The sequence below is a fragment of the Mugil cephalus genome, chromosome 1 (genome assembly GCF_022458985.1).
Source record: "Mugil cephalus isolate CIBA_MC_2020 chromosome 1, CIBA_Mcephalus_1.1, whole genome shotgun sequence".
Classification (NCBI taxonomy): Eukaryota; Metazoa; Chordata; class Actinopteri; order Mugiliformes; family Mugilidae; genus Mugil; species Mugil cephalus.
Genome location: NC_061770.1, coordinates 33,863,724 through 33,889,212, shown reverse-complemented (window position 1 = coordinate 33,889,212; position 25,489 = coordinate 33,863,724). Strand labels below are relative to the sequence as shown.

Genomic DNA, 25,489 nt, shown 5'->3' with positions numbered 1-25,489 from the left:
TTGTTTCAGCCAGAAACTGTGTAAAAGGTCTGGATGTAGGGTTAGAGCTAGGGTTAGAGTTCGGGCTGGAAATTTTAAGAGTGAAATAAAACAAAATACGCTTTAGGAAATGGGGGTTTCTCACTCAGATCCACTTCTTGCTACTCGCTCTTGTCCAAATATGGTTAAAAAAAACAAGTTGGCGACTTCTCATAATGCCACAATCTTCAAAAATGCTGCCCACAAGCAATGGATGACATCGAAAAACATGACTTTTATGTCATAAATTGGGGCCGTCATCATATCTGGCCTCCGTCTGGCTTTCCTGAAAACCCAGTCTCTGTTGGTTCGGTGGGTCACGCCAGATTCCTCAGTTCTCCCGGGAAGCCCGCCTTGAGGTTTGATCCCATTTTCTAAGCGGAGAACCAGCGAGGGATATTTCATAACGCCAGCGCCCACGGTGTCTGTTTATGAAGCATAATTGTGGTGCTGTGGTCTTTCAACATAAAACCACGGAGCAGTTAGCGGAGAGCGCAGGTCTGTCATATCGACACCAGTTGGGTTTCACGCCGCAAAACTGGGCTCCACTCTGCGCCGAAATTAGTTAGAGGGTTTACAATTACAACTTTCTGTAAACTCATTAGATTACTATTTGCATGTCTGTACATTTACAGCCTGTATGTGCGACTAATTACTGTAATTACAGAGTCTATAATTTAAAGCAGGCGTTTGTGTTGATTGCTCATTCTGTCACATCTGACTGCAGCAGATTTAATTCATTTCATTAAAAGTGTCAGATGGCACCAAGCCCACAGTTACACATTTGCTGGTTCCTTGCCATCGGTTGGAGTCCGTGGCCTTTGGTTTTGTGGATGCATCCCACAACATTCCCACCGTGGGACCCTTTTTGGTGGCTTTGCAGCTGAGTCTGCATGTTGAACCCGGGCAGCAACCACTGTTTCTGACTGATGAAGCTCATGTGGGAGTGCAAAAAGTTGCAGTTCATCGAGTGGCCACTTGAGGCTCCAAAATGGAGCAAATCCCCAAGGCCTCCATGTTAAAAAGCCCAAATTTACAGCATTATTAAACGTGTTTACAGCCAGGTACATAAAAACATTTTGGTCTCAATAGTTTATTTCACTATTCATGACAACTGCGGAGTGATTATATTTTAATTTTTTATTAAGGTTAAGGTTATTAAGGTAGCCTAAGCTAACAGGTAGCAGAGAGATGGGTGGGCGGGTCTCAACATCCAGGCTACTTTAGCTCCGCTCCAACACGACCCCACCGACGCCCATATTTGGAGTATCCCAGTGTAATAAAGCTCATCCAACATGGCGACCGCGGGCTCCGCCCACTTTGGGCTTCATTTTCGAGGTTCGGAATCCAGTGGGCGACGTCACACTCACAGTCAATGGCTGAATCATCCAGAGAAACATTTAGTCAGTGTAGAGGTTAATCTTCAGGAAACGAGGCCAGAGAAGACTCAGGCTTTCTCTAGAGGAGTTTCTTCCGTAGAAACTACACCGCAACAGTCACATTAAGAGGTGAACAATTGAGTTAATTGCTTATAGCAAGTATACGGCTTTGTGTAAACCCAGTTTACCTCCAAAGAACTGTTGATTTTAGCTTGAAAATGTCCTATATACACCAGAAAGTCATTCCTCTGGGCTGAGCTTTACATTATCCCACACCCCTTTTTTATAGCTTTGTAAACCATCTATTGTCAAAATCTACTGGTGTCAGGCACCAGCAGCCGCCTTCACGACAGTATGTTTATGCATGTTTACATTCCCCGAGTCTTACCTCACTCTAGATACAATTATGTTTAGATCTTTCCTCAGCTGCTTTTTTTTTTTTTTTTTTTTAAATGGCAAAATGGGTTTTTCTAGTTAAACCTTCTTAATCAGGCATGAGCTGTTTCTTTGTAGTACAGTGCACACATTAATGCAAAATGTGCAAAAAAACGCAAATAAATCACGAATGTGAAATGCAAATTTGCTTAAAAGGAATTATCATCCAAAAAGGCAGACTGAAGAATGCGCAGATGTGCACATAAGTGACAAATGTGCAACGTGTAGTGAATGTGGACGGTTCACAGATGTGCAAAAGGATAACACCTTCTCGCAGCGTGATGTGTCGTGTCCACGGGGAGGATTGAGTGTCAGTGGGAGTCTGGGGGCCCTGACGATGAGGCCAGCTGCAGTCAGTAAGAAACTGTTCTTCATGGGTCGCAGCCTTTTCCTCTCAAAGGTTTCAAAAGGTTTATGGCCTTGCGGTTGGAGCTAAACATCTTTCCTTCTAACCTCAGGGTCCTGGAGGGGTGCAGGTCCTGGATGGATGGATGGATGGATGGATGAATGGATGGATGTCAGATTGTCAGACAGCAGCAGTTGGCACCCTTTGCAGCAGCAGGGGTGATACAAGATGGTAAAGGCAAATCAGGAGGTTGAAGTCCTTAATAGGACTGAAGTTTGGCAGCGTGAGCCAAGTAGCAACTTGTATGGATCGGGGCAAAGTACATGTTGTTTCTTTAGCAATTTTATTTTATTGTTTGACATATTTAGGCTTTTATTGTGTTTTGTGATGTGCATGCAAGGACTATTGCAGGGGACCACCAGATAGAGGGCTAGGGGGCCTCAAAGGTCATGCAGCCTCTGCTCCAAAGCCTCTGAGGTGGGTTAAATTGTTGGAAAGTAAGGTAAATAATGTAAAATAAAATAAAATAAAATAAATTAAAAACCTACATATACATATATAAAAAAGATCAAAATGTGCACGAATACTGAATCCATAACAAGCGCAAAGGATAATTCCGCCCTCTAGTGTCGCAAAATGTCAAACGCAGCTCCACACGTCATCACCTCTGCGACCGATCCCTTCGCGCATGCGCACACCGGCGCAGCTGACCGATTTCAAACTGAACGGCGGGTAGTTGGAGCTCACGGAGAGAAACACAACAGAGGCCCATTGTCGAGAATTTGACCCCAAAAAGTGTTACGAAAATGACCAGCACTTTGAAAGGAATTACCCTGAAAGGAAGCGCTGAGCTCGTGGCCGAATTCTTCTGTAAGTATTTACGTTTCGTTTTTTTTTTTCCTTTTTGTTGCCCCCTTTGTGAACTCGACGCGCTGTGCTAACATGCTAATGCTCGGCCTCGGTGCACACGAGATGACAAGCAAGTGGTCCGTTGAAATAAAATGTGGCGATGAGGGCCCTTTAAAGGGTTTAAACTAAACATTTTATAACAGAAAAAAACGTCTTTCATACTCTTTTAGTAAAAAAAATAATACTTTTGAGCGAGAACGTGTTCGCAGTTGAGTGCACCGCCCACTACGAACTGCGCATGCGCAAAGAAAACTGGAGTAAGAGTTACACAGTTTAAATGATGTATTATTTTTTATGTTATTTGTGTACTTTAATGCTAAGAATGCCAGCTGTGTTTTGCAGGCTAATATTTTGCACATGTATTGTGTTATAATTGAGTGTTGAGCTGTATAGTTGTGTCTTGTAAATCTTAGTAATTCTTCTTACTCGTTTCTAATGTTTTCCATCTTTTTCCTCCTCAGCTTTCGGTATCAACAGCATCCTGTACCAGCGCGGCATCTATCCGCCGGAGACGTTCACCAGAGTCACCCACTACGACATGAGCCTCCAGCTCACCACCGACCCCAAGCTGAAGAACTACCTGACCAACGTGGTGTCTCAGCTCAAAGGTAAACGTCCCCCGGAGGACGCGGCGGTGGGAATGGGACGCGTTACGTCTCTTTACGAGGCCGTCTGAGACGACTGGGCTCCAGTTTGAGATGGTTACCTTTGTTTCGAAGTCTGGAGATGAACTAATCTAGAGTTTCTTCCCCTGGTGCCAGAACAATAACCGATTAATGGGTTTCTTACACTTCATTTATTGTATCAATCTTGTTTGCAGTTGTGTTTTTCATTCATAAACGCTAATTAATACCAGGCCCTCAAAAAAATCTGATGACTTTCTGCTGGTCCACAGGTGTCAAACATAAAACCAGAGGGTCTAATGTGGAATACAACATGTCATTTTTTTTATTTTTTAATGAAAATAACCTCTTAATTCGTCCGCTGTTTTAGAAAGAGGAAGTTGACACAACAAAACACTGAGACTAATCTGTACTTTTTTGCTACCGTAATGATTGTAGTCTGCGCGCAAACATTCTTTTCACACCCTCATATAAAAACAAAAAAAGACATAAAATTTTTTGCCCGGAAGCTCACAGTAAAATCCTAACAGGACTGTGTAATCAAATACACTAGTATATAAAAAAAAACAATACCTGTACTCTGCATGAACCATCCAGCCCCAGTTTGTTAAATGTAACTATTCTCCTATTTTACTTGTTCCTCTTTGCACTAAAACAAATGGTTTTACATTATGTTGTTATGTTACTGGTCCGGGCCAAAGACAAACTGTGGATCTTATGTTACTACTTCACTGCAGATTATGAAACCTGAGTCCATATTATTCATCTGGTACTAAACGGTGACACTAGACGGTTTGATGCAGTTTAGTGTTTTTTCACCGTGGCCTGTTTGTTTCAGTGTTTCACCGTCAGGTTTTCTGTTTATATGTAAACGTCGTATAATGTGTAATGACGTCGTGTTTGGGCCCGTTCACACTTTTCACCGTCCGTTTGCCGTCTGCGTTGCAGAGTGGCTGTTTGAGTGCACGGTGCAGAAGCTGGTGCTGGTGATCACGTGTCTGGAAACCAACGAGGTGCTGGAGAGGTGGCAGTTTGACATCGAGTGCGACAAGTCGGCCAAGGAGAGCAGGTACACAACCTCCACCTGGGAACACAAAAAAACCTGTGTTCAGGAGCGAGCGGGGACACAGAACCTGTGTCTGGTCCACACAGTTACACCTGAACCCAGAGCAGAGTTACACACAAAGTATGAAAAAGGCAGAAATAAAAGTCCACAGCTGACGGATAACAAATGACAGAGTTTACACACAGTCTGAAAAAGTCTGAAGTTTGATCATCACACTACAGGTGAAAGGGTCAAATGTTTAACTCCAGTTGATCACTTACGTAAATACAATCAGTTTTTTGTATAAATGTCTGTGTTTTCTGTGAATTTATATTTAAATATGCAGATTATGAGTTACCTACTTAAATATGCACTAATTTACATATGTTTCCATAACAGAAATCTGAATAATCGATAAACTGAGGTTCAAAAGATTTCCAGGTATTTACAGAGGGAATTTAAGAGATCTGCTTTTATCACTAAATCACACAATACTGTCGCGTTGTTTCCAGGAGTAGAGCGTCTCCTCTGTAAATACCTGCAGGATGTATCTAGGAATAAATGTGTAAAGTTTGGTTTGTGTAAGTGATGCTGAAGTGATACTTTAAAGTCATAAAATCATGTGTGTTTTTATTGGAAACCACTATGAACCAAAACCAAATCCACTCAAATCCTTCAGATCATACCAACATATATAATATGAAAATATCAGATTCAACTTTCAATAAGTTCGTTCAGTTGTAAAACATGAATGATGAGTCATTGTTGATCGTCTCCTTTTATCAAAGATAATTTACGACTGGATGAACTCAGATGAGTCTGAATTCTCCTTCATGTGTCGTCTCTTTGACTTTTCTTACTAATTTGAGCTGTAATTTTCTTCTTCTATCAGACTTCACAGCGTTTTTAAACGTCCACCTCAGATAAACACAGACTAGAGGCAGAATATCCACTTTTGATCAAATCACATTGTCAGAAATCAACACCAACCAATGAGAGCGAGAGTTTAGCTTCAGATCGACTTTTCTACTTTCATGATTGGCTGACAACACGAAGGATACGACCATATTTGGACTCGACAGACGTCTGCAGGAGAAACTTCACAACGGTTCCTCATGTTTCAGTGGAGAAAGACGACGTTTAGAGAGTTTAGGAGGAAATTAGAGGCTCAACACAGACACAGTGTAGTGAAATAAACACCTAATAAACACTATTTTAAATCTAGTCTGACAGAAGAAACCTTAATGCAACAAAATAGCAAAAATCTAAATTGATTGGTGGGTGTCTCATCTTAAAACGTCTTAAATATGAACACATCTTAAATTACATGTAGTCAAGTCTTAAATCCATTTATTGCTGCTTCATTTGCTGTAAGATTTAACCCACAAAGGTCTTAAAAAGCTGCAGAACCTGCAGGAACCTTGTACCAGCAGGTGGCAGTAGAGCTACAGACGGTTGTAGAACTGTGAATGGTTGTTTAGAAGGAAAAGTGTTTGTGTTGCCAGAGTCGTGACCATAGCATCAGACTCCTGAGCTCCTCTGTTATTTATACCCGGTGCAGCAGAATATATCTGACTGGTTTCTTCCTCCTCCTCGTGTTTCCCAGCGCTCCCAGGGAAAAGTCCATTAAGACCATTCAGGACGAGATCCGCTCCGTCATCAGACAGATAACGGCCACAGTCACGTTCCTGCCTCTGCTGGAGACGCCATGTGAGTTATTAGTGTTTCTCTTTAAAAAACAACAACGAGCTCCTGCTCTGGATCAGGGGCTCATCACTTTAACCTCCTCCTCCTCCTCTTCCTCCTCTTCCTCCTCCACCTCGACCTTCTCCTCCTCCTCCTCCTCTCTCCTCCTCTTCCTCCTCTCTCCTCTCTCCTCTCTCCTCCTCCTCTTCCTCCTCTCTCCTCTCTCCTCCCTCCTCCTCCTCCTCTCCTCCTCTCTCCTCTTCCTCCACCTCCTCCTCTCTCCTCCTCCTCCTCTCTCCTCCTCCTCCTCCTCTTCCTCTTCCTCCACCTCCTCCTCTCTCCTCCTCCTCTCTCTCCTCCTCCTCCTCCTCTCTCCTCCTCCTCCTCCCCTCCTCTCTCTCCTCCTCCTCCTCTTCCTCCTCTCTCCCTCCTCCTCCTCTCTCCTCTCCTCCTCTCCTCCTCCTCCTCCTCTTCCTCCTCCTCCTCCTCTCTCCTCCTCCTCCTCCTCCTCTTCCTCCTCCTCCTCCTCTTCCTCCTCCTCCTCCACCTCCTCCTCTTCCTCCTCCTCCTCCTCCTTTTCCTCCTCCTCCTCCTCTCTCCTCCTCTTCCTCCTCCTCCTTTCCTGCCCTCCTCTCCCTCCTCCTCCACCCCTCCACCTCCTCCCTCTCCCTCCTCCTCCTCTCCCCCCTCCTCCTCTTCCTCCTCTCTCCTCCTCCTCCACCACCTCCACCTCCTCTTCCACCTCCTCTTCCTCCTCCTCCTCTTCCACCTCGTCCTCCTCTCTCCTCCTCCCCCTCCCCCTCGTCCTCCTCGTCCTCCTCTTTCCTCCTCTCTCCTCCTCCCCCCCTCCCCCTCCTCCTCCACGTCCTCCTCCTCCCCCTCGTCGTCGTCCTCCTCCTCCTCCTCCTCCTCTCTCCTCGTCCTCCTCCTCCTCCTCCTCTCTCCTCCTCCTCCTCCTCAGGTGCGTTTGACCTCCTGATCTACACGGACAAAGACCTGGTCGTCCCGGACAAGTGGGAGGAGTCTGGGCCTCAGATCATCGACCAGTCGGAGGAGGTTCGCCTCCGCTCCTTCACCACCTCCATCCACAAGGTGAACAGCATGGTGGCCTACAAGAGGACCGACTCCGCCTGAACCAGCTGCATATAGACCCCCCTCCCTCAACCCCCCCCGTACATAAACTAGTAGGTTTTACATGGCTCTGTCTGACCTCACAGTCTTCGCCTTCGTTTTTTCCCTTTTCACGGCCTTCGCGTCGTCTCATTTGTTTATCTGGGATGGATGTGAAGACGAGCTGCTCTACACCTGGTGTAAATATTTCTCATATTTCTCAGTGTTTGTCTTTAGTGCTTTCGCTTTCTTTTCAAAATGTCAACCTCTGTTTTAGAAGATAGTGGTTTATATGTTCAACCTTTTTTTAAAAAAGAAAACAACTCATAAATGCCTCCTTTTGTTTGTTTTATTCCTGTTGTGATTTTACTGCTTTTTAACCAGAAGGTGGCAGCGCAGGACAAAGCTCAGGCAGGACGAAATAATAGAAGAATAATGAGGAGACATTGAAAATGAGTGTAATTCTTTAATGGGACAAACCAGTTATTTACTCACAGTTTTCAGCGGAACCTTATCGGTTACTTTACTTTATTTCTATAACAACACTGTGAGGATGATGAACGTTTAGATGAAGCTCGCGTGTGTTTCAGTCCTGGAGACTTATTCAAAACACAAAACAACAAACTGAGCATCGACAAAACTGCTTCAGTGAAGACGAGCTGGTTTCTGTGTCTGTAGTGAAGCTTCCATCTAAACCAGGAGGCTTCAACGTTTTCAGACCAAGGACCTTAAACCTACATTCTAGTATCAAACTAGTGCTATTTATAAATATACATTATTATTATTAACATTGTGCATTTAATATTAAGTTATTAAAATATTCATTTATCCCTTTACTGAAATAAGTTGGGTTCATGTTAATGTATTTAAAGACATTTTAATTCGTGGGGGGAAATTAAATATTTTTTTATATATAAAAAATTGTCTAATTAATCAAAGATTTTGTGACACCCCTGTTTAAGACCTATGGTTTGGGGGCAGGGGTGTCAAACACAAGGCCCGTGGTCCTTCACAGGGTCCAGTCTGACACAATGGATGAATTTGCAAAAAATTACACTGAAGATATCAGCTGAACATTTTTCATAAAATAAGAAATTCGCGGTTGTTCATTACAGGAGTTATTTACCAGGTGATAAGAGCTTTTGTGTTACTGGTGTTACTTCAGATCAGATTGAGTTGTGTTTGGCCCCTGAACTAAACTGAGTTTAACGCCCCTGGTTTAGGGTGTTACACTATTCTGCCTTTAATAAATCTTTCATCAGACATTGACTGATTTTAAGTCATAATTCTGCCAACTCCAGACTAACGCTGGGTAATTTCAGTGTTTCTGAAGTAATGAAGCATTAACATAAATAGTTCCCAGTAGTAATGTGCACACGTCTCCCACTCTCTACCGAGAAGCGACAGCTCCTCCTAGTTCCATTCGGTTGATTCGTATTTATTTATTATTTATTTATTTCACGAGGCAAAACCACTTGTTGTCGTTTCTCTCAGGTTTTCATCTTGTACGTTTGGGAACTTTAAGAACAAAAAGAGATCAAACGCCTGCATCCACTCACCTTTTATTTAGTCCAAGGTCACAAACACAGTTTCTACGTGAACGCAACCCTTCTTAGGTTCTTGTGTATCGGATACATGTTGACAGGGACTTTGGTGGTTACACACTGTGGTGCCGCGTAGAGGTGACCTTTAAAAGTGACTGTTTGTTGTTGTTGTTGTGTACCACCAGCGTTAATGAGGACACATTACAGGATGTCCCAGGGGAAGGTTAATAAGTTGTTTTGGTTGTGTGTCGGTGCGTTTTTGCGCCGGGAGTCTAGAATTTAAATAACGTGTCCAGCATACACTGATCAGGCATAACATTATGACCACTGACGGGAGAAGTAAACGACATTTAAACCACCTTGAGACGATTCAGTGTCCTGCTGGAGGACATTTGGACCTGGCGTTCATTGGTGTGGATGATACTTAGACATGTAGCACCCACCTAGACCAGACCAGACACCCCCACCCCATAGCAACGACATGTTGACATACAAAAACACAAGGTGTTGACCCGTGAGATCCCCTTCTCTACACAATCAAAAATTAAAGCAAAAGTTCACGCAATTGGAGGTGGTACTCGCTGAAGTGTACCCGGGGAGTCCTGTGATCCAGACATTACCCCCTATGTCCGTTCGTCCGTCTGAATGGGTGAATGGTCCAGCGTCTTCTCGAGTTTTGCATCCAAACATATGTCACACACACTTTGATTTACGGCACTTCCTTAATGATTCTTAAGAGATAAGAGGCAGAAACTCAAACAAAAGTCTCTGAAAAGACTGTGGGATGATCCACAGAGGCCCCTCCTTTCAACCCATAGGATCCAAAGCCCCCACCCGCCCACCACCACCACCACAAACTAACATCCTGTTACCAGACACCACACAACACCCTCAGAAGACCCATGTCCATTCTCTGATGAGTCACAACTGTTTTGGAGACCGACACAAAATTAGGAGGTCATAATGTTAGGAGGTCATAATCCAGTCTGACACAATGGATGAATTTGCAAAAAATTACACTGAAGATATCAGCTGAACATTTTTCATAAAATAAGAAATTTGCGGTTGTTCATTACAGGAGTTATTTACCAGGTAATAAGAGCTTTTGTGTTACTGGTGTTACTTCAGATCAGATTGAGTTGTGTTTGGCCCCTGAACTAAACTGAGTTTAACGCCCCTGGTTTAGGGTGTTACACTATTCTGCCTTTAATAAATCTTTCATCAGACATTGACTGATTTTAAGTCATAACTCTGCCAACTCCAGACTAACGCTGGGTAATTTCAGTGTTTCTGAAGTAATGAAGCATTAACATAAATAGTTCCCAGTAGTAATGTGCACACGTCTCCCACTCTCTACCGAGAAGCGACAGCTCCTCCTAGTTCCATTCGGTTGATTCGTATTTATTTATTATTTATTTATTTCACGAGGCAAAACCACTTGTTGTCGTTTCTCTCAGGTTTTCATCTTGTACGTTTGGGAACTTTAAGAACAAAAAGAGATCAAACGCCTGCATCCACTCACCTTTTATTTAGTCCAAGGTCACAAACACAGTTTCTACGTGAACGCAACCCTTCTTAGGTTCTTGTGTATCGGATACATGTTGACAGGGACTTTGGTGGTTACACACTGTGGTGCCGCGTAGAGGTGACCTTTAAAAGTGACTGTTTGTTGTTGTTGTTGTGTACCACCAGCGTTAATGAGGACACATTACAGGATGTCCCAGGGGAAGGTTAATAAGTTGTTTTGGTTGTGTGTCGGTGCGTTTTTGCGCCGGGAGTCTAGAATTTAAATAACGTGTCCAGCATACACTGATCAGGCATAACATTATGACCACTGACGGGAGAAGTAAACGACATTTAAACCACCTTGAGACGATTCAGTGTCCTGCTGGAGGACATTTGGACCTGGCGTTCATTGGTGTGGATGATACTTAGACATGTAGCACCCACCTAGACCAGACCAACACCCCCACCCCATAGCAACGACATGTTGACATACAAAAACACAAGGTGTTGACCCGTGAGATCCCCTTCTCTACACAATCAAAAATTAAAGCAAAAGTTCACGCAATTGGAGGTGGTACTCGCTGAAGTGTACCCGGGGAGTCCTGTGATCCAGACATTACCCCCTATGTCCGTTCGTCCGTCTGAATGGGTGAATGGTCCAGCGTCTTCTCGAGTTTTGCATCCAAACATATGTCACACACACTTTGATTTACGGCACTTCCTTAATGATTCTTAAGAGATAAGAGGCAGAAACTCAAACAAAAGTCTCTGAAAAGACTGTGGGATGATCCACAGAGGCCCCTCCTTTCAACCCATAGGATCCAAAGCCCCCACCCGCCCACCACCACCACCACAAACTAACATCCTGTTACCAGACACCACACAACACCCTCAGAAGACCCATGTCCATTCTCTGATGAGTCACAACTGTTTTGGAGACCGACACAAAATTAGGAGGTCATAATGTTATGGCTGTTTGGTGTACATGCCATTATTAATTTTCTTCACAATTTAATCTGGTGAGGCGTCCGGAAATGAAACCTTTACCTTTTCAAGTCAGACGTACTGAAGTAGAAACTACCGGAGCTACATTACACAAATCAAACCACAACACTACGTCGTCAGTCCGTCCACGATTAAACCGAAGCATTTACTCTGTCGCTCTGTGAAACCAGCCACCAGTCGAAGGAGAGGCATTAATGGATGCGGAGAGATGTTGGTAAATGAAAATATTTTTTTCTTTTAATTGTGAATTGGTCCTATTTTATCACAACAAGGCAGTGGAAACATCTAGACCCATTTCCCCACGTTTGAAACTGCAGGTCTAGTCTTTGGCTCTTTTTACATTGTGAGAAAGAAGGAAAAAAAAATAATAATAATAATAATAATCCTCTAATTTCCAGATAACACATTACAGTACATTTCCAGATGTCCTCTAAAAGAGTTGTTCCTAACAAAATGTCCTGCAAAACAAAAAATAAGAAGAAGAAGAAGCAGAGCTTGGAAGTATGAAAACTACATTTCCTATATAAAGAATCGTGTGCTCTTGACAAGGATGACCTTACAATATAGAAACTCTAATAAATATATAAAACAAAAAATAAATATGCAATAGTTAAGACAATGAGTGAAATGTATGAAAGCCTCAAACCCATGAAGGCCGTGTGCCCGTGAACAAAGACATTTAACAAGCTTATTATCAGATTATTAGGTTACAGTTATATAGTAAGTACAATATCTTGATCCCACAGGAATGGTGCTGATCTCTACGTCTAACCATTCAGTGTTGCCCTAACGTCCACTACCCGTGACAGATAACGTGGGTGAGACTCCAACATGAAAGCCACTCTGTGCAAAAATAAAAATGTCTATGGTAATAAATATAGCTTAGTGCTGACTCTGTTACTACCTCTGGCGAGTGACAGGAAAGAGCGGTGGCGACGGGAAGACGGGTCTCGCAAAATCTGACGAAGCGAGCATGACCTCGGAAACAAGGATTTCATAACACAACGCGTCCTTCCTTCCTTCTCGGTACGTTGAGCTAACGACTCGGATTAAGGCTTTATATTCGTCAATTTAGCTGTGTTTCTGTCGTGATATGTACGTGGGGAAAACGGCGAACTTGCTACATCAAAGTCTATCAAGGCTATGGATTTTTCGTAAAGGGGGCAGCCAGGCTACCACCTACGTCCGGACTGAGCTATCTCGAGGTCTATGCCATGAAATGTGTGTGGTTTCCAGAGGACGAACCCCAATGCCTCACAGTTGCTGCGTTTCCATTCCCCCTAGGAAAGCATAAAACCTAAATGTCGCAATAAAAAAACGGTAATGGAAACACCTACATGTCGAAAAACCTCTCAAATATGTAAAGCTAAAACATTTTTACGTATCGATATAAAAGTTTATCGCAAACGTACGATGGAAACACTGGATATGACGCGGGGGGGTCATGTAACCAGTTCATTTGAAGCCCATCTTCCTCAAAGTGAAGTCTGTCTGAGACAAGACGAGAATTTAAGAGAATTATGGGACGTCGCGACTCAAGTCTTTACAAGAGTTACCGAATTTCGATGTGATGGAAACGCAGCAAGTGATGCCTTTCGGTTTTCTGAGCTAAACAATAAGACATACACTTTGTCTTACTGTTGTGCTGCAGACATTAACATAGCGAAACGTTTAGCTCAATTTGAACATGGCTGCATTTTCAGATCTGAACGAACCCCTTGTCTTATTTATAAGACAAACCCATGTGACCTCCTTGTGGGACTTAAACCTGCTCTCAGCTGAAGTCAGTTATATCTGTCCTTTCACTTTTCAGACCACCACAGTCTTCTTTTTTTTTTTTTTGTGGTTCTCTGGGACACTTTCAGTGCACACACACACACACACACAACGTGTTATTTGTCCGTTTTGAAGGTATCATGCCAAGTTCATGAAATTTTGTGAAAACTGACTAAACAAGTGAGAAGCGAAAGGGCTTTGTGTTGGTCGAAAGCCGAACTGGGCGTTGGGTTCAGACCAAGCCGTTGACCGGCCCCTTCTCGCACTCCTCGGCCAAGCGCTTCCAATGCTGCCGGTTTATTTGACATCCTTCCAGCAACGGTGAGCAATACTCCGACATGCCAGCCAAGGTCTGCAACAGCAACAAAGAGATTTCAGTGAGAGGGAAATATTGCAACCAGTGACTTTTCCAGCTCTTCATCAAGGGCACTGGTTAAAAAGAGGGACATAAACCACAGTGGAAGCATTACCTCATATAACTGTATACAGATGGCATCTATGAAGGACACCTGCATGCTGGGTATTTTATCTCTTTTCTCCCGATTCATCAGGTCCTAAAGTCAAACAAATGAGAAACACAATGTGACACGAGGACAAAATTAATGGTTCCAGCTCTCAACAGACGCAAATCCAAGAGAAACCCCAGACTATGCCACATCCTACAGGGTCTTTCCAGCCTCAGATTGGGCCTTTGAAGGTTGGTTACGCACGACAGTGAAGATTAAACGTTTGTCCTCGTATACACTCTAAGAAGACAAAATGCCCAGGCATGTTGGTTTGGTTGCCATTGAGATGGTGGAGCTCTTTGAGGGCTGGAGATACTGACAACTTTTCCAAAAAATACCAGACGCTGTCATGAGTTAACATTTATGGCGCATATTGTTTGCCATACCAGCAGTTTTAAACCACAGCATGCACATTTAGTGAGCTCATGATTGCCCTGATGAGGGCTCTTGTGTTATATATATATTGTGTTATATATAACTATGTGGAGATGCTGGATTTATAGGGGTCTAATACAGCTTGATGGCTGAACTCTGCATGATGAAGTCCAGTCCCACGTCTTATTAGAGAGGTCACGGCGTTAAGATTTCTGTGCTTTGGTTTAGCAGTGACCAATGCTGTGATTCTTCCAGAAATAGTTTTAGGTTATGTAGAGCTTTCAGAGGTAGAACACATATAAACCAAGATAAGTTTATGGAAATTATCTATGGAAATGAGCAAATACCTGAATTTAGAGTCGTAAAAAAACCCAAAGTTTATCTACAATCCATGCAATACACTTTTAAATCAACAGCCACAGAGTCATACGAGTACACAAAAGGATACAGTTGAATATCAGCAAATCTCTTGAATGAGTGGCAGCGTCATTAGCACATTAAGATTACAAACTAGAGGACCCAAAACAGATCCCTGTGGCACACCGCAGCTTATGTTATAAAGAAGACGGCTTCTTGTGCGTCCCGTGTTGTAAAACCAGGAGTGTTACAAAGTACTCACGATAGGCTCAATGTTCAGCTCTCGCCTCTCCTTATCGCCCTGTTCGAAGAACTCCGTGGCCACCAGCTCAGCAATCTGCATCGGAAGGAAGAGAGGCCAATGAGTTGAAATCGCAAACCAAACGCAGACAGAGTTTCAAATTCAAGAAAAACAAAAACGACAAAAAGAAGACCCCAGGACAGCACCGATTTATTTCAAAGTAATCTTTTACAATTTCCGGATTTGGACCTGACTCTGACTCTCGGGGTGGGGTGTATTTTCATCTGAGCCGTGCGGATCACATGGCTCGATTTAACTTTATAATTAAGCTTGGGGAGCTCTGGCACATTTCCACTCGTTTGGATTTCAGCAGAGGCGTGTTAATGAACATCCTTGCAGGTTGAATCTTTGAGGAATGTCTGGAAATGCCACACTCAGCTGTGTCAAAATTGAATATTTATAACAAGATTGGCTGAGAATATACAGAGGGCACATGTGGCAGCTGGATGAAAAAGAAAGAAATCAGAAAAACAAACACAAGGGAAGAGCAAAAAGAGGTAAGAACGCAAAAAGAGACTGGATAAGTTCATGGTCTCTGTCTGCTTGCGGTAGGTAAATGAGATTCGACTGCAGCCCCAGGCTCCAATCAGCATCTCTGTGTACATGTGTGTGATGAAGCCATCTGAAGGCCTTGATTAAGTCAGTAATCAAGACCCAGTAGAGTGGAGCTGCAGGGAGAGGCAGCCAGAGAGAGCTTATTATAGCTGACGAAAACCAACAGTACGCATGAGGCATAATTTAACTGCTGAGGCTAAGTGACTTTGTCTTTATTTACTTAATCCCACACGGGCCAGAACAACAAAGTTCTTATTACACAGCAGAGCCAGTTAGCTCCAAGTCAGGGAAAACTGCAGTATGGTCATTACACTTCCAACAACAGCAACAAAGATCTACCCCTGAATTCTTACGAAAGTATTTCAAAATGTTGGTTTTGGAGGACGGTGGCGAACGTTTCATATACAGAGCTGCTTAAAGTTTGTTTTTTGTTTTTTAAAATTTGACTTAAAACATCAGCGGATTCTTACCCAAGTCCCGAATGTAGACCAAGAGAAACTCAATCAAACAAATGAAACTATACTTGTGTATTTTGGTTAAAATTGGCCAATATTACATAACAGAGAATTTCAAAAGTTAGTGCATCTGGTCTATATGTTCATTCTGAAGTGTTTCAAATCGGTGTAACGGGACTAAAGTGTCGTTCTGTGCCCTGTCTGTTTAAAACAGATTTGTCACGGTCTGATTTTCGACGGGGATGGGACGAACAAAGGAGCTTTCTGAGAAGACGCTCAGTCTACTGTCAAGATCCTCGGATGTTTTGAGAAAATTCTACAAAAATTGGAAAAGTGCTGTTTGGGTTACATCTGGGTTACACTGTAATTTTGTTGTAGTAATAGTCCCACGTTGTCAGAAATCAGCTAGTACTTTTGTGAATAAAATACAACTATGGGACAGAGATTACAGCCAAAATTACGTGTTTACGGGGGTTAGGGTCTGTTTAGGGTCTGGGTTTAGGACCAAACTGACACAGAACAATTCAACCGTGCATGTTCTTTAATCCGGTAAATTGTATTCATATAGTTTCTTCTCTATCTATTGGCACATTAAGTGCTTTACAGTTACACATCTACATATTCGTTCACACATTCACACGCACCCGGAGCAGCTTGGGGTTCATTGTCCTGCTCAAGGACGCTTCCACATGCGGTTCACCGTGAATTGAAGAGCATTCTTTCAATGCATTTTTAAAAAGATATATATTATATTATCTATTATAGAGTCCAGAGTGGTGTTGCAGATACCGACAGCCCTGCAGCTTCAATCATCCTCGTTCATTGACTCTCCTGACAATAAAAAAACGTGGAAGGGGAATCATCTTTGTTTTTGTTGTGGAAAATGAGTAACACAATTTGCTAATGACTAGCCAGCAATTGTTCCATAGTGGCGTTGCCGATACTGGCAGCTTTGTTTGGAGAAAACCCTGACATCAGTTTCTCCCAGTTGAGGCATCCTGTCAAGCTAGTTGCCTATAGTTGACTATAGCCAAAAGTACGTCTTTGCAGAAGACACGAAGCCAAAGGGACACCATTTGTTAATGAGGAGCCAGCAATTGTTTATGTACGTGAGAATAAATTTTCCGCCCCGAGTGTTATTTCAGACGTGTCGTCTGAGGACAAGGGGCCACAGCTGCTTTAATTAATGAGCACCCGCGTTCATGCACATGCAGAATGCGTGCCCGTCTGAAGCTCCCTCCTACAAGCGCCTGGGATTTCTAATGAGGAGCAGACTAACGAAGGTCAGCGGGGAGATGAATCAGCGAGGGAGGGGGGGCATCGCAGCTCTCACGTGGGGGAGGACCAACAAACGCAACAAGAAATAAGGTGAGTGAGAAAGAAGGAGGGAGTTTGGGAAGAAATGGAGTGAGAAATTGGGGAATAAAAGATGAAAGAGGGACTGCTGTGTTTTTTCTACTATTTGTAAACTTTATTTCCTCAGACTGTACGAAATGTGCCGCTATGACGTCGGATGTTACAGGGACTGATTCTGACCCACGTATGTAGCCTACGACGGTGGGAGCCATTTATACTTGTCAATCTGTCTCCTCTGTAACAGCACCTCCCAAGCACTAGTCGGCGATGTGTCATTTTTTTTTTTTTGTTTCAATGTCCTGCTTCACTTTTAACAATGGAGACTGAAACTTTCGTCACAATTTTGCCGATGACGAGTTATAAAAGTCATCGGTTTGAAAATCGTGGAGACGGAGAAACAGATGGAAACACTCAAGTGGAAACAAGCTACTTCCAAGCGGACCAATCACAGCTCATACAGTCTGCATCGTTGTGATGCATAGTTACATTTATGGGGAGGTGCCAGGCTACGGGATTAGGAACTGTGCAGTCTGGCTAGCTCAGTCGGTAGCGCGTGAGATCTAACAGGTGGTTTTCAAATTGATTGTTTTGGATCGATAAAAGAGGTCTGACGGTAAAAGCATTGGTATGACTCTGCGAAGTTTGGTTGAAATTTTGGCAAAAGTTTCAGTTGCCATTGTTTAATGTGAAGCAGGAAGTAGACACAAAGACTGGCAAAATAGACACAGCCCGACTAGCATTTGGGTGGTGTCGTTACAGGGCAAGCTGGGAAGTAACCTACAGCATTTATGTTTCCAACTTTATGTTTGTGACGGTGCTGCATCAGATATTGACCCTTGTTGGGTAGCTAGGTCCACAACACTGTTGTGTTGCCACTACGATGAGTAAAAAAGGATAACGGACTGTAATCTGGACTGTATGTTTGGTGCGCAGGGTTGATGCACACTCTCCACCTCTTCTTCCTCTTGTTTTGACTGAGTTCTGTAGCAGAAACAGCGCCACTCATAGGCCTGGAGTCTGTATTACAGCCTTTCTACAACTAGATGCAAAGTCTGACAAAGATTGTTTTGGTACGTGTGGACGTAACCTTAGGGTTGTAGGTTCAAGGCCCAGGTTGGGGTGGGGTAGGTTTTGGGGAGGAGTTGTTGTATAGTTAGCAACTTAGGACCAAAGGTTCACAGGTTTGCCTTCTCTCCATCCGTGGCTTACGTGCCTCAAGCAAACACCTCAATTTGCTCCCTGGGACCAACACAAGTAACCTACTTCTCTGAGTGTACACATCTATTTATTTATAGCGATGGCTATAAATGTACAGTATATAAGTGTCTCATAGACCCACTTAATTCTTACCCCTTAAACTGACCAGATTTTCCCTTCTCATTTGCCTATTTTAGAAAGATGGAAGCTCGTCTGTCTGGAAAGAAGCTAACTGGTCATAAATCACTTTACTAATGACTACTCAGCCACTACAGTAGTAAAGGGCTGCTTACACACTGATGCAATCAGTCACTATGAAGGAACTTCTGATTTTGACTTTAACTTTAGCTGACAATATTTCCCTATTAACTTAAGCATGAGTTTAAATACTTTTATATTGTGGTAGTTTCACTTTTATTTGAGTAAATAATTTTCAACCACCGTATGTTCCCTACATGAGCCCAGTGACTGACAGTAATCTCAGAATATTGTTCCACTGAGTCTAATTAAAGGTATTATACTGGTACTGCCACTGATTGCCTCACTGTTGGAAGCTATTTTAATGGTACATGAGGATGAATGGCATTCTATGTCGTATAGGGAAGGAGGAAAACAAGTTGTTATAGCCTCTACAGGGACCAACTAGCTATAAAAGCCAGAGGTAAGGGTAGAGCTAGGGAGCTGTATGATAGGGAAGGACAGAAATGCATCGCAACCGACACAGACGGATAAAGATTTTACCCTTTTTTGGACAGGCCAAGGCTTGGTGATGGCCGAGATGTCGCACGCAGTCATCAGCATTGACCTGAAAGATGGGGGAGACACAGTGATTCATGTTAATCTCAACAGACTCGGCTGATATGGATGCGATTCCCATGTGTGGTGCTAGAAAGTTAAATTAGTTTGACGTCAAAAGTAATTTTCCTAGGATAGCATAGCTCCCAGGGTACAGTCTTAAGTTTCCGTCATCCCCTGAAAGGATCTGTGCTTACCTGTGTTATTTCAGAGAGTGAGAGGACATCAGTCTCATGTAATGTGTGTGAAGTGTGAAGATGAGGCCAGGACATGAGTGGCCTTGGTTTGGCACCAATCTGTAGAGATCTCACCCATATTTTTCTCCTATTTCACCACGGCTCTCTGGAACTTAGGTGTGATTCTTGAAACGTTGGCGCAATCTAGCTAACTGACAGGAATAATCGTACTCAAGGATAGGTCACCAACGGAGGGTAAAAACTAAAGCACTCTAATAAATCTGTCCTGCAGTATAAATCTGTCCCGCAGTAAGCCTTAGTTTTATGAAGGTTATGTTCATTAATACACAGGACGAGATGTTACAATCCCGTGTGCCATGATCGGAGGCAAAACTCATTTAGAAGCCCAGTCCAATCTGGAAAGACCAACCAGCAGACCAGCTGTCAGCTACTAACTAGCCTAGCCTAGCCTAGCCTAGCTAGCAGCAGTAGGTAATAGAGGTGATGGGACATGCGACTACACTTCAGCCAACACTTATGAAGGTATTGAGCATTTCTTTCAAATAACCAAGGTGATTGGGCTTTCATTTTGGAGGCCGTGTTTTGCGGTACTGCCACAAACCGACGGCACATTTTTATTATTTTGGCAACCCCTTTTTAACCCCAGTGTGGTAGCCAAAAATGGGGTCCTTAGAGTTTAATTCAATCCAGTTTAACAGACAAACAACGTCCTCCATCCGGTTGAATTGCTACCTTTTGGACCTGGCATTGGTATGGATGTTACTTAGACATGTGGCACCCACCTAGACCAGACCAGGCACCCCCACCCCGCACCCCCCAGCAATGACACTCGTTGATGGCAGCAGCCAGTCAAAGCTGGTCTCCAGTAGCTGACACGCTGTAACACGACGGCCCGAGTGTGTTAGAGATCCATTACTCACCTCAGTAAGTCTCTGTGATGTTCGTCCTCCCAGACAAACTGGCTGTTCTTGGTGAGCTCAAAGAACTCCCCTCGCCTCCTGACAACACACAGACACACAGTGACCCAGTGGGTAATTATCCTCATATGTAACCCACTTAGCCCCCTAGCCACCCACCGTCTAGACGAAAAGAGAGATGAGATAAGAGCTTAAATCACTGAGGAAGATGAATGGAAAAAAGTGAGACGAGTGAAAGAAAGAACAAAGTGTGGATACCTGCTATTACACTGAAAAACATTTTTCTACACGGGGTCCACAGTGTTTGGCAGGAAGGCACATCCAAGTTGTATAAATGTGCGAGATTGCAAATGTGCAGCAGCTCCATGTTACCCAACAACGTGCGTTGGGTAACATACAGTGGTACGTAAATATTCTTGCACCCTCCAGAATTTTCTACATTTCAGCTTAAAAATGACTCAAACCTTCAGCTGATTATCAACACAAGTCCCGAGAGTAGACAAAGACAACCCAATCAAACAAATAAACCAGAGATATTATGCTTGCTGGTTTGAATGGTTGTTTGTCTCCTTGTGTTAGCCATGTGGTCGAAAATGAGTGAATGTGTTGTTTGATTGCTTAGTCTTCTCTCAGGACTTGAGAAATGCAAAACTAAGCGGCACCGTGCGTGGTCTGGACAAGCCGTAAAATCCCTGCTGCACCAGAAGTGCAATGAAAACACTTTTGAATGCTCGCGGCTCCGGTCAAAACACTGGACCATTCTCCCTCTCCCTCCTCTCTAACCCTCCACGCGCACACTTCCATCTGGGCTTGACGTCTGGTACCTACTTCATGTACAGGGCGAGGTCGGTGGCCAGAATAGCCCTCTCTATCATCTTCAGAGTGGCCCTGTACTCGTCCAGGGAGAGGCCGCTCAGGATCTGGTTTCCCTGGAGAGAAACGGAAAGAGAGGAAAGTACAGGAATAGCTCCGCATGCTGCGTCTTTGATTTACACTTCTGCCGAGTTGATAGAGTGCATGTAAATTTGCCTGTGGTTGTGTTTACACAGGATGAGATAGCAACCCTCTGAGGAGTAGATACTACAGATACTGCAAGGGACAGACCACCGAGGTGTTGCCATGGCAACACTTGGCTGCAAAGTAAATAAATGCTACAAGTAAATGTAGTTCTTGAGCGTTTACGTGCATGCATGTTTGCCGATCATTCTGCGTCCTTTCCACCTGGAGTGCAGCCCGGAGAGTGCCTGCGCATTAATGCTCATCGGACTGTGCGCATACAAGCTTAGCAACAACACATGCGTGTCTTTTTTTGTGTGTGTGTGTGTGTGTCCGGCAGAAGCGGGGTTAAGTGGTGCGGTGGAGTCTGGAGTGTATTTAGAGTTTGTTTTGAGGCCATATAAAGATCAGAGGAGGCTGCAATTCATTGTATTTTATTGGGCCATCAGAAAGTTCTGCGATAGGCGAGCAGCTGGAAAATGAGCAGAATAGGCGTAATAAATAAGACTGAGGGATCCAGGAAACGGCAGAAAGCGGGCAACAGCATTAAGGCCCTTCAAATGATGCTATCAAGCGTTATGAAGAGAGTCATGGCAACCTCGAGTAGAAATGATTTGAACTGTGACCCAGTTTAAAGGTGAAGTTTTGAAGAGCTCTCATCCTGGGATGAGATTTTTTGTGAAATATGACGACACTAATTATGTGAAGGAATACACTGTGGGTCCTTTGTTACAAGTCACTGAAGGTTGGGTTCATCCATTTATAAAGTTACAAGACGTTTCGGTCAGGTGTTTAAATATTAGTCTCTACTTGGAAGTGAATGGAATTTCGTTTGTGGTTCACAGAATGTGCAGAGCAACACTGGAACTGTTTATTTATTTTTTCTGGAACTACTTCCCAGAATTAGCCCCACTAAAAGAGATGCTGGTGTGTTTGGTGGATTGTTCTGAGTAAAGGTTTTCCTCAAATACAAAGAAAGTCAAGCGCATCAGTGGATTTGGAAGGTTGGTGGCGTCTTGCCTTCATACTGCATACAACCAACCTTTAACAAAGCGCGACCGAGTGCTCAAGCATCATCTGCTCAAAAATTCAAAAAGTCTAAGCTATTAACATTCAAAAGGTCAAGGAAAGGCAACTGCATTGGTGGGGCTTAAAGGCCTCATACTGCCTGCCTCCATTGAAAACGACTTGTAGATTATTGCTTGCATTCCTGGTCTAGTGTGAACGCGGCATCATTTGTGGAGTAGTTGTTTGAAAAGCAGCTTTAGGACTGTAAGGTCACAGGTTTAAATCCCAGCCATGTCCAGGGCTGAGGCATCTTGATCAAGCTCCCTAGGTAATCATTTCAATAAAATTCTAATTATTACTGATATACCAATCATGGAATGGACATGGGCCTTCGAGGGCGTCCTGTGGTGTCTGGTAACAGGATGTTGTTAGTGGGGGACTTTAGGTACTATGGGTTGAGGGGAGGGGCCTCTGTGGAGGATCACCCCACAAATACTTGATCAGTTTGGGATTTAGTGAATTTGGAGGTCAGGTCAACACCTTGTTCTGTTCTTTATGTTTTTTTGAGATGTTCCTAAACCATTTGTCAGGTTGCATCCTGCTGCCCTCAAGGAGAGTTATTGCTATGGGGTGGGGGTGCCTGGTCTGGTCCGGTCTAGGAGGGTCCTAGATATCTAAGTAACGAATGCAGTTCCCAGGAAACTTGAATTGTCTCAAGATGGTCAATGTCAGGCTAGGTCTAAAGTATCCCTGTAAGGGGTATCGTCTTGGTTCTGAACAAACCTAGGGGAAATGAGTCTAGATTAGCCGTCACGTTGTGGTTCCCAGGGCTTAGACGGCTTCAGTGGGGATAAACATTGTGCTTTTGACAGTACACATAAAAATGTATTCCTTTATGTGCTCAGTGTTTTTATTGGATTATGGGCATGCTATTACATTACCAGCTTTTATTACTTTTTTTTTTATTACATTATGGGAAGTTATTCAATTATCGGTTTCTACTGTGATCTTTTGGCAACGCTGGAAGAAATTTAGTCTTCCGCAACAGAAAAAAGCATAACCACCCAGCGAATTAGAGCTGGGCACATAAATGGGCAGGATGTGGGCAGCTAAATCTCGCTACGGTCGGGCACAATGTGGTGTCTTGTAAACTCCGCAAACTCCTTTTGAAAGGCAGACATTTCTGAGGCTGGCAGGGAGCCACGCAGGGGCGCCACGAGAGGACGGAGACGGAGCCTCTTGACTGAGCCCGCCTAGAGCTCAGCTGCCGAGCACGGGATCTGTGACAGATGTGAAAATGCCAACTAATGCCACGTTTTGCATAACTGGCATAGAAGTTCAGATCCGGGTTTGAGGGGATGACCTGCAGAACGCCTTCGTTCCCTCCGTCTTCCTGCTGCTACACTTGTGTCAGTCATAACAGTGGCAGCTTTTACTTTGCATGTGACAGCGTCTGCACTGCAAATATTCAGATATGCGCATATCTTTGTATTGATGCATTCCAATTCCATTTTTAGGGACTCAGATGCGTAAAAATAGTGAAAAAGGTCTGTGTGCAGTCATAATAGTTGCAGAGTGAATCAAGTCCTGGAACCTGGAACTATGTAAGCAGAGGCCGCCGAAGACCTCTGACATACACTTGCATGTTTATACAGCAAAATCACAGCAACACTGATAAACACCTCAGACTGTATAAACTAGCTTGTTACCACTCTCGATGAACACATCTGGACAGGTTTTTTAGATCTGGAGTTTGTCACTGAAATTAATCGCTGGTCAAAACACACAAACATGGGCGCCCTGCTGCATCTCCAGATTACATCCCATCAATGTCCAATAAGACTGTGCAAGTACAGACGCAGGCATTGCCCATGTTGACCATAAGTGATTTATATACACTGATCGGACATAAGATTACGACCACCCACAAGAGGAGTAAATAACATTGACAACCTTGTGACAATTCAGTGTTCTGCTGGGAAACTTTTGGACCTGGCAACCATTTGTGTGGATGTTACTTAGACACGTACCACCCGCTTAGACCAGACCGTAGCAATGACACCCCTTGATGGCCATCCTCAGCAGGATGCAGCTTGACACAGGCACACACACAAAAATGGTTTAGGACCCACGAATATTCCCTAGATCCCAAGTATCAGCGTGTGTTCCTTACTCTAACCTTAAAAATACTGGCCTGTAGATTCTTAGCAAATTTAAACCATTTATATAGAATGGGCTCTAAAGATGAAACATATTGTCACATGTTATATTAAGAGGAGTTCAGAGGGGATAGCAAGGTATGGGGAAAACCAAAACAACAACAACAGCCAGCCACTGTCATCTGTCCACTCATGATACCTGCTGGTCGTTGGACAACGTAAGCTACCATTTATGCCTAATGTTTCTTCTAATTAGGTAGTTGCTAAGTATAGGGTTGGTGCAGAGAGAAGGAGGCCTCCTACGCTTGTGTGAGCCAGAGAGTGAGAGACCTACAGGGCTGTTGAGGATCATGAGGCACTGGTCGAAGTGGTGATGCTCCATGGTGGAGTGGCAGTACAGCTGGGCCAGTGGGTGGTCACTCCTGGAAGGACACACACAGGGTGAATAGAGCGCTCCCACGCACCCTACCATCCATACACCTGCAGTATGAGACTCTCCTGCTGCACCTCTGTATGTAGGAGTTGTTGACTCCTCTGTGGTCCAGGTCGTGGCAGAGCGTTGCAATCATCAGAGCCAACACCTCCAGATCGTTCAGATTTTTCTGTCGGGAGACGGACGGGTAGATTAGAAAAAAGGAATATATCTGCACCGTGACAGCTAGTGAACAGATCCCAATCTGCAGCCGCAGTCGAACCAAATTAAATAGCTGGGCACATGCATTGTTGTTGTAACTCTCGACACATTGTTGGCATGGTGGGTGCTCATTACGGAGCTTGGAGCGGAGTGCGGGGCTGTTTGTGCACATGACACAACAGCTTTCATATCACATTGGCGAGTGGTGCTCCGGGAACATAGCTGACGTCGATGTGTTCAGGTATTTGGTTGCGTGTCATGCAGAAGTAATTGTTTTGTATCATGGAAACCATGAGTGC

At 43.8% G+C, this 25,489-nt stretch overlaps 2 protein-coding genes across 7 annotated transcripts in view; one reads left to right on the top strand and one right to left on the bottom strand.

The window, feature by feature from the left end:
• The first annotated feature begins 2,874 nt into the window (after nt 1–2,874).
• Nucleotides 2,875–7,886, top strand: mad2l1 (MAD2 mitotic arrest deficient-like 1 (yeast)). The gene is made up of 5 exons (XM_047600540.1): nt 2,875–3,048; nt 3,549–3,695; nt 4,659–4,779; nt 6,362–6,465; nt 7,403–7,886. Exons 1-5 carry the CDS (start codon nt 2,985–2,987, stop codon nt 7,573–7,575), a joined length of 609 nt encoding a protein of 202 aa, XP_047456496.1. The 5' UTR covers nt 2,875–2,984; the 3' UTR covers nt 7,576–7,886.
• A 3,935-nt stretch (nt 7,887–11,821) lies between these two features.
• The window catches only part of pde5ab (phosphodiesterase 5A, cGMP-specific, b), an 81,036-nt gene continuing 67,368 nt past the window's right edge, over nt 11,822–25,489 (bottom strand). For all 6 annotated transcript variants that reach the window (XM_047602453.1, XM_047602433.1, XM_047602463.1 and 3 more), the window contains 8 exons: nt 25,064–25,158; nt 24,891–24,978; nt 21,222–21,322; nt 20,397–20,474; nt 19,226–19,289; nt 14,883–14,957; nt 13,853–13,936; nt 11,822–13,734 (listed from right to left, as the gene is read on the bottom strand). In XM_047602453.1, coding sequence (XP_047458409.1) covers nt 13,615–13,734; nt 13,853–13,936; nt 14,883–14,957; nt 19,226–19,289; nt 20,397–20,474; nt 21,222–21,322; nt 24,891–24,978; nt 25,064–25,158 — 705 coding nt within the window. In that variant the 3' untranslated portion in view covers nt 11,822–13,614. The remainder of the gene's footprint in view (nt 13,735–13,852; nt 13,937–14,882; nt 14,958–19,225; nt 19,290–20,396; nt 20,475–21,221; nt 21,323–24,890; nt 24,979–25,063; nt 25,159–25,489) is intronic.